Consider the following 9,408-nt stretch of genomic DNA (forward strand, 5'->3'; position numbering starts at 1 on the left):
TAATATGTCATTTGCATGACTTTGAGGAGAAAAACATTTTTTTAAAAGATTGATAAAAAAAGTTGAACCAATGTTTTGGTAAATCATTAGTCTAAATTTATTAGCTTTATGTGATTAGCTATTAGCTGTGTGTGAATAGCTCCTAGTAGAAAAAGAAAAATCAAAAGAATGTAATGATTTACTAGTTTTTACATAAATTCGAAGCAACAGTTTACACATTGATAAAAAAATGCAGTGAGACACTGCCCCCTCTAGGTAAGATATGGTAAAACACCCAAAACACAAACTCTTTTCCTAAATCAGTGCACATATAATGTCAGTAGGTGTCTCCCTATCCCCACCTTTCATTATTTTTTATTTAAACAGGAAGAACTTTTCTTAATCACGGCTGTTTTCATTGCTACTGAATTTCGACATGAATACTTATACAAATTATACGTAAAATAAGATCGACAAAGTATGTGAAAACGCGACACACAATAGCTGTCACACCAGCCAAACTTTGCAAAATGAAAACAAACTGTGAACTATTACTGGTTGCTGGAGCTGTAGTGCTGTGCATATTAAATAAAAGAAGAATTATGATCACATTAGAGCTACAGTGTGAGACGTTCAGAACAAGCTGCTTAAACTGATATTCATCAATCCATTGCTTCCTCGTAAACAGCGAGACCTCCGTTGCTTTGTAAATTATGAGTCGCTGGAGGCGCAGATCTAAATGACTTTTCAGAGGGATGCCAACTTTTGAAGGGAAGCTGGCAGACATAGTTTGGCACAACCTACGTGATTGAATGCTCGGAATATCAATGACCCTGTTCGAGACAGAGATAGGATTCAGCACACAAAGACATCATTACTGAAATGAGAACAATGTCACATACTCACTTTGGGATAACAGAGAGACTTTATGATTGCAGATATAGCTGAATGGACACCTGTCCTCCAGATGCAAAATAAAAAGCTTAAATTAAAGTCAAAATACACTTATATAGATATATATTTAATGGCTTTTTGTTATTGAATACGTTTACACGTGATGAGCAAACTTTACGCTTTATGCACATTTATGCACTACAAAAATGCGTTTTAAAACCTTTCATTTGCATAACGTAAATTAGTTATGGCGGCCTGTTAAACGGTAAATTTACTGCACAAAATAAAAAACGTTGAGGCCCCAGCGAGGATCGAACTCGCGACCCCTGGTTTACAAGACCAGTGCTCTAACCACTGAGCTATGGAGCCAGGCTGTAGCCCAGCTATCGGCTACATGCTAATAATGCTGACGCGATACAACACGGTATCGCGTACTACTGTAACTTACATGCAACAGCTCCTCGACGATGAACGTTCTTCCTTATTTATTTCGCATTTAGACACCACTTAACATAAACTAAACCTTTAACAATCTAGTAACCCATTTCCACAAACATTAATGCCTGATGCTAACGAAAAATATTGCGACAAGCTGTTGTGGTTATGTTTAGGTGTGTCTAAAGTGTCAGTACTTGTCACTTACTGACAACTTATTTATTGCACATTCATACACACAATGTTTACATCCATGCACGTCTGTTCTCTTTGTGTATGTGTTTTCTGTGCACCGTGTTGTATACTGGGTATTACCAATGTTTTTGTGGACATTTTATTGTATTGTATAGTGTACAATGTAAATGGTATATATTATATATATATATATAACAGTATGTATGTATATGTATAAAGATGGCATCTGAAGGTTGCTTCCCCAAAGTTTCATTGCACATGCACAGTGACAAACTTACTTACTGAGTACAAAACTTGCCTCAGTTTCAAGGGAAATGTTCAAAATATTTATATATCGGCCGAAGCAATAAACTTGCTGTGTTATCAAAGCAGTTCTTTATGCTAAACTTGCGGTTCAACAGCAGTAAGTTAAACAGTTTTATACTTTGCATCAAAATATTATCGTTGAAAAATAAGCACAAATTCCTCGTATTTTTAAATGTATTTATGACTTAAACTGTGAAGAAGATACGAAGTTTGACATCATTTTCATACAAATGGTAAACATCCACATAGGTCTATGAATTGAGCAGCAAATCAAGATCAACATGATTGTTTAGTCACATATAATTATACTTCATGTGTCCTCTGTATCTAAGTTACAGAAACAGATGAGGTAGACCTATGTGCTACAACAAATAACAAGATCTATTTTCCCGATTATTTCACACCTGGAGGTGAACTTCCACATATAACTCCTGCATCTTCGTAGTGAGCACAGTTATGTTTGCCCACCCCGGCATGTTGACAATCCAGGAGAGTTTCTTCCGTCCCCTCACATTGCACATCATCTAAAATAATATTCAGGTTCTTGCCCTCCCCGAACTCGGCGTGCTTGGCAGCCTTAAGTGCGTGTTGGAACCCCAGCTGTCGACAGACCACCACTGCGTTCTTGGTGTTCCAGAGATCATCGCAAACAGTCCCCCATTCCCCGTTGACATACACCTCCACTCTTCCCCGGTCCTGTCGACCTTCCTCGTCCCCGACCAACCTCACGGTTCCATTCTTGTGCTTGCCCTTCCTGCGTCTTCCCTTCCGTTGGCGGGATGTCCTGAGAGGTTTGGGGGTGGTTGGGGTGAACGGGGTGGGGTTCTGTCCATCCGGCTCGCTTAAGATGTCCAGTAGCTCTTTTAAATCCGGTTCACGAGATTTCTCCTGATCTGCGAGTCTTGGATGCTTAGTCGGAACACTGGATCCTATAAGTGCTTCGAAAAGAGCATTCACGTCAACCATTTATTAAGTCATGTGCGCTGTTAGCTCATTTATACTGTATATAAATGCAGTCATTTGAGCCCACAAAAACGTTTGATTTGGAACTAACACGGTATGTCAGACAAAACGCAAGGTATCTTAATACGTAAGAGAAGCCAAAAACTTACTTTCCTTTGGCTCGAATGGTATTAGGTTGCTCTTAACACGAACTGGAAGTGGGTCATAATGACATTTTCTTGGGGCCGCACGTCTGGAAGAAAGCAGAGGATGCATTTTTTAAACAATTGACTTTTTTTTATACTGAATACACATACTGCAAATATGCACATTTTGGTTACCTACTCTTCGAATGAAAACAGGAGACAAATTTAAGGTTTGCAAAAGTTTGCATGGCATGAGAGAGAGAACAGAGAGTCAGTCTAATGATCACATTAAAGCTAATGGAGTATTTGGCCACTGTTGATCTGATCTACGTCAGAGAGAGAGAGAGAGAGAGAGAGAGAGAGATAGATTACAGGAGCACATACTGCTGCCAACACAAAATTTCTGTCCTCTGAGAGTAAAGACAACATGAACTGAACTTTGCACACCATTCGTGAAGCTGTCTTATGAGTGATAAAAAATGAATACCTTGAGGGGTCAACAATCTTGTACACCACACCTGTAGGTGATGTTGCACTTGGTACTTCGGTGGACATGAAATAGACTTCACCTGGTCACAAAGAACACATTAGATGACCTGAAATATTTTTCTGATCAAATATCCAGTTCAACTCCAAACAAAAGGTAATGTCCACAGTGAGGCGGTAGTGAGCGATTCATTTAAGAAGAGGAAGGCGGACAATGTGGTTCTATTAACCACCACAAGGAATAGAAAACTAGATGTTATTTATAAATAATTTCTGACATGCAAAAATAACATACAGTTACATACCGGCTTCATCTTCCGCAAATGAAATGATGTACGTATAGTAATGGTTGATGAGGCCTGGAAATGAACAGGTCAGACCCATGCCCATGCAAATCTCATTGTACTCCCACCTGCCTGTGTTTGTGTTTTCTTTCAAACTCATCAGGCGTCTGTGAAAATTCATACAGTACACGTTAAAAAGTTAAATTATTTATTGCTACTACCGACCGACCATAAGCATCACCACGTTTTCACATACCCACTCATAAAGTCTCCAAATATGTACATGCCGTTTAAGTTTGGATATTCACAGCCTCTGTACACATATCCTCCTGTGACAGATTTACCAATTTTGTGTGGATATGCGTAAATCGGGAGGACGTCATCTAAAAAGATCAGACATTTTATGGATTGAAAACAGAAACAACTGAATTTATTTACAGCATACTCAAAGGACAGTACGCACCCAACGAGCTATTAGCACAGAGTTTCTTGTCATAACAAGAAAAGCCCTCTTTTGCTCTCCAGCCATAATTCCGGCCCTTCTCGACAATGTCTATTTCTTCGTATTTATTTTGGCCCACATCCCCACAGAAGATTCGTCCTTTTCCGTCTTTGTTCATAGGATCCCCTCTGTCTACCGAGCATCTCCACATGTTACGCACCCCGTAGGCGAACACCTCTGGTCTAGCGTTAGCGTCACGCACAAATGGATTGTCCGGTGGATTTCTATACAGCGGTCCCCTCTCGTTGTCATCCACATCAATGCGAAGAACCTTTCCCAGCAGGGCAGATCTAGCAGTAAAATATCCAGAATATTGGAAAAACTCCTCTTGTACGAATATATTAAATGACAAAATAATGACTTACTTGTTTTGTGCATTTCCGTATTTCCCAAATGGATCGCCTGCCATTCCACCATCACCAGTGAAGATGTACAAGTACCCATCATCGGCGAACAGAAGCTGGCCACCATTGTGATTTGAAGCAGGTTCATCAATTTCCAAAATAATTCTGAGATGACAAAAAAGTGTTGCATATTAAAGATTAAGTGCAGTCCAATTGGTTGAAACAGTAACAGACTTAATCTCATTCCAAAACTTTCTTCTGCAGAACACAAAAGATTTTGAAGAATTTCACCAAGCAATGACCCACATTGGCTTCAATTATATGGCCACAAAACCACTTTCTAAAATATTTCCACGGAAGAAAAACTCCTATACAGATATTGAATGACATCTGAGTGAATAAATGATGAAAAAATGTTTATTTTTGGGTGAACTATGCTCACCTTTCCGAGCTGTGGTCAACCACGTTCATATCCGTTGAGGAAATTCGGAACTCGCTGATGCGGATTCTCTCATCCAAGCCCACCTCCACCGAATAGTACACATACAGCTTTCCGTTGTATTTAAATTTGGGGTGAAAGGTAAGTCCCAGAAAACCTCTTTCATCACCTTCCCATGGGGATGTCAACACAGCTTTTGTGATGTTTAGAAACGGCCGTTCAAGCCTAGATCGATCTGGAAGGTAGACCCAGACCACGCCGACTTGCTCGGCGACAAAAAACCTGTGTGTGCCATCGTTGGCGTGAACCATGGCAAGAGGGTTTTTGAGTCCATTGGCTACCTCCTCTAAACACAGCTGCAGACAGCCCTCCGAGTCAGCTGCGGTGCGGCCCAGGTTTTTGGTTAACAGTTCATTGCTTAGAAGATGAGGATAACAGTAATCTGGGTCATCCAGTTCCAGGTGCTGACAGAGCCCGCGCTGGTCATGCTGAAGCTCTTGAACACGTGGATCGTCGGACAGCAGTGGAAGGAACGAACTGCACTTGGAATGGAGCAGAGAGCAGTAGTCTGGGCAGAGTCCTGGGAGGGTCTTTAAAGGTGTGCTGGGGTCTTCAGCATCAAACAGGTGAGCAGCATATGGAGAGCATTCCTGAAAAATGAGATTTGGGAAACGTTAAGAGGTAAGTGGAACTCGCCAGCCTCAAACACAGTATTTGTGTAGTCATCTCAGTAACCCTTTACATTAAGGATCCCTTCATAAAACATTTATAAATGTGTTCATTAATGATTAATAAGTCATTTACAAATGCATTATAAAGCAGTTATAACTGCATAAATAAAAAGGGGGATTCTATTGAAATATCTGCCAAATAGTGAGCTAGCTAACATGTTATCAAGATAATAATCAATCTGGCTCTCCTGTTTTTGTCAAGTGGTTGATATCCTTAGGACAGCATCATGTTGTCCCTGGGACAACATTTAAATCAACCAATCAGATTTCAGAAATAAGTTTACAGTTTATTTTAGGTTTAATCTTCCTTGTTTTTCACTTATCATTTCCATCTGATTTTAGGGGTAAGTAATGGTTCGGGTTTGGTTTGGTTTAATTTATAAATATGTTGTCCTGAGGACATCAACCACTTCGTCGAGCAATGAATCTGCTTTCAAGTCAAATAAATAATGAATAAATACATTTTAAATACATAGGTATTTTGTTAGCACCCCCCTTTTATTTAAGCATTTATAACCGCTTTATAAAGCATTTGGTAATGACTTATCAATCTTTAATGAACACATTTATAAATGCTTTATAAAGGGAAGCTTAATGTAAAATGTTATGGTTATCTCAGCTCGCCCACATCGAGCACTGTGAGTAACCATCATGCCACAATGGGGCAAACCCAAAAGCCCCCATGTGACCCCTTGCATATGCCAACTGAATTATTTGGTGTATTTTATTATTAGTTATTTTATATTTTTAGTATAATTTGAATTTTGAGAGTTATGATCATTGGATGTTACTGAAGTTGATTATAGGCCTATGTAGATTTACTTACAGGTTCAGTTTGTTAAGGTCAGCCATAGAAAGCAGAAATAAACACATATGTTATATATTTCCTCTACTTCTGTTTGATGTTAAATATCTTAGTAAGTTTTGCTTTAAGTTAAAAAAGCTAGTAAATAAATGAAATGTCGTAAACATTCGTCGTGGTGACGTCGCTGTCACAGTGTTTATATTTTATATTTTTATTTTTAGTACATTTAAAATGCATCATTCAGAACAGGAGGGTTTTTCAAACCTACCTGGCACAGTAGATCCTGCACGTACGCGGCACAGTTCGAGTACCCGTAATAATCAAAGTTATCCATTACTCGGTAATATTTTGCCATCAGCTCTTGGTCCCTGGCATAGTCACAGCAGCCGAAGTATTTATACATCTGACAGAACTGAAGCTCCTGTTGAGGCCGAAAAGGGGCTTTAAAATCCAAGCATTGCGGATGCAGTAACGCAGGTGCTATCCAAAACCCCAGCAAATAAAACAGAAGAACCGGCGATTGCCATAAGCGCCCGAGAACGTCGCAAAAGGAGCACATAGCGCTCATATCCCGGTGCCCAACTCCTGTTACATTAAAGCAAAGTTGTGCAATGGCGAATAAACTCGTCGTACGTCCTCGCTGGCTTGTTCACAGCTATGCACTTTGCCCTGATTTTAATCATCAACCTTTTCCAAACAGATACACGTCGGATTTAACTGTGGTAGAGCAAATGGATTGCTGGATTTGTATCATACGTTACTTCATCTCCACCACGTCTAAGTTACAAAACGTGTCTGACATGCTGAGCAGATGTGAGACTGAGGTCCAAACCACAACTCTCCGACTGTAACTCATGTCTTCCAGCACTGCTACTCTCACTTTAACCCTTATGTCCTGTTTTTACAAGCTATTTTTTTACGCATTATGAAGATGCATTACATTTGGGTAAATGATTTATACCTATTTTTATATACTTTATGTTCATTTAATAAAAACATTATTTTGCATGCATAACATGTTTTTTTATCAACACTGTTTTTATTGTTTTTTACATAAAGCCATTGGAATAACACTGACACATGGTACATTCCCTTTCCCCAAATACAAAAAAGAATAATAATAATCATAATAAATAATAAAACATAAACATAACAATAGTAAAACAAAGAACAAAATAAAGAATATAATAATACATTTTGAACATGCAGACATTGCTCATTTTCATCAACCCATTTGCAAGACATTTAAAGTTATTTACTGTATATATGACATTTGACCTTGTCTACCCATAAGCAATGTATAAAAGGGACCACATTTTTTTAAAGGTCTTCTACTTGCATATTTTAGTTTTTCAAAAACAAGATTCTCAGACATCTGTTTATACCACTGTAAATTAGTAGGTCTTTCGTCCTTTTTCCATGTCAGAGCAGTAGTACATTTGGCTTGTATTAAACACAAGTCAATAAGTTTCCGTTTGTGTGCAGGTACATTTACAGAAACCCATGCAGGATAAATGCATAACATGCTTTAAAAGTTCTTTGTCAGATATCTTATTTTGGGTCCCAGAGTAAACAAAGCAGAACCTTACCACAAATAAAAAATGAAAGTTCCTGCACTAGATACAATCCCCTTTCTTGAAATGATACCGACTTTATAATTTAACATGGTCACTTATAAATAAAAAGTTCATCTCAGCACTACATGAAACACTGATTTCGCTTCAAACAATGAAAAATGCATGTTGGTTCCATCTGTTTCATATTGCAATCACAGTTTACCCATCACATACACTTATATCCTTTTTCTGTTTATTTTTAAGCCATGTTCTGTTGAAACAAACCTCCTGTTTGGGCTTCCAAGTATTTATTTGCTATATGTGCAAAAATCCATTTCCTTTTATTAGCTTATATTATCTCAAACCCCCCCCCCCCATTAGACAAATCCTAGAATCTAATCCTAATAGACAAATACTATTGAAACTCTTATGTGATATTGAAGAACTTATGAGCTGGGGTTTTTTATAGCATAATAGCATCTCTTTCTTACTTTTTTAAAATCTGGAAAAACTTTTTGCCACAAAGAAACTTTTGGTTCCTTATGTCATCTAAGAACCTTTTGAAGCACCTTTTTAAGAGTCCACACAGACAACTGATAAAGGCGTGTGTGTATCAGACATTCATACAGCATGTACAAATATTTGCCCATGTTGTAGGCCTATCGCTCCTGTCTTTGACACATGTGACTGAAGATCTTGTCAGATGTTTGAAATTCAGGAACAGATCAAGTTTAATGCAGAAACTTTGGAACAAGAACATTCTTGTATACACTTTTGGTTTCTATAATGTACATTCTATTCTATTTTATTATATTATGAAGGATTGGGTAATTGTGAAGGTCTAAATTATTGTTTATTTACTAGTTTATGAGTCATTATCTTAGCAGGTTTAATGTTATACCTTTTTTAATGTTGTTTCCATCCAACAATTGTTGACGTAAGTGATACCGCATTTTAACCACAAGATGGTGCTGTGGTGACACCACAAAGTGCACATCGCTAAGTTTTAACTTCTTAGGTGTTAGAACCAAGAATGTTGTAGCCTTGTTGCATGATTCTTTGAAGTAGTTGTTGAATAGTTTTATTTTCATTGGCAATGGGGAATTAATTGTTTAAGGGTAGAGATGATATAGAAATATATGAGAAGTGTAACGGGTGAATTGGCTAAGGTTAGAATGAGCAGACATTACTGGAGATTGTCTATCGGTGTTCACGTATAACAAGGTCATAATTATTATATAAATGTTATAACTCATATACTTTTAATTAAAAATCCCTCCAAATGTTTCACGTGTCGTTATTCAGGTGTACTAAAGAAAGAACTTGCACATAGCCGCCAGTGCATCATTGTGCGCTGCGCGCTG

The 9,408-nt window shown here is 38.1% G+C and overlaps 1 protein-coding gene and 1 non-coding gene across 2 annotated transcripts; both read right to left on the reverse strand.

The window, feature by feature from the left end:
- Window positions 1-1,169: 1,169 nt before the first annotated feature.
- trnat-ugu (transfer RNA threonine (anticodon UGU)) lies at window positions 1,170-1,242 on the reverse strand. Its single transcript has one exon. It is a non-coding gene; the product is annotated as a tRNA-Thr (tRNA).
- Window positions 1,243-1,972: 730 nt separating this feature from the next.
- hhipl1 (HHIP-like 1) lies at window positions 1,973-7,282 on the reverse strand. Its single transcript, XM_056768776.1, has 9 exons — window positions 6,757-7,282; window positions 4,956-5,602; window positions 4,535-4,678; window positions 4,131-4,459; window positions 3,924-4,050; window positions 3,689-3,834; window positions 3,385-3,466; window positions 2,922-3,004; window positions 1,973-2,747 (listed from the first exon to the last, which is right to left on the reverse strand). Exons 1-9 carry the CDS (start codon window positions 7,054-7,056, stop codon window positions 2,203-2,205), a joined length of 2,403 nt encoding a protein of 800 aa, XP_056624754.1. The 5' UTR covers window positions 7,057-7,282; the 3' UTR covers window positions 1,973-2,202.
- Window positions 7,283-9,408: the final 2,126 nt, after the last annotated feature.

The sequence above is a fragment of the Triplophysa dalaica genome, chromosome 15, assembly GCF_015846415.1.
Source record: "Triplophysa dalaica isolate WHDGS20190420 chromosome 15, ASM1584641v1, whole genome shotgun sequence".
Taxonomy (NCBI): domain Eukaryota; kingdom Metazoa; phylum Chordata; class Actinopteri; order Cypriniformes; family Nemacheilidae; genus Triplophysa; species Triplophysa dalaica.

Excerpts from the sequence above, each read along its gene's own strand:
- hhipl1 (XM_056768776.1), bottom strand. The coding sequence starts at position 7,056 with ATGAGCGCTATGTGCTCCTTTTGCGACGTTCTCGGGCGCTTATGGCAA. Across the intron at positions 5,603-6,756 it reads TGCAGGATCTACTGTGCCAG|GAATGCTCTCCATATGCTGC; the intron begins GTAGGTTTGAAA and ends CTCATTTTTCAG. Across the intron at positions 3,467-3,688 it reads ATTTGCGGAAGATGAAGCCG|GTGAAGTCTATTTCATGTCC; the intron begins GTATGTAACTGT and ends CTTTGTGACCAG.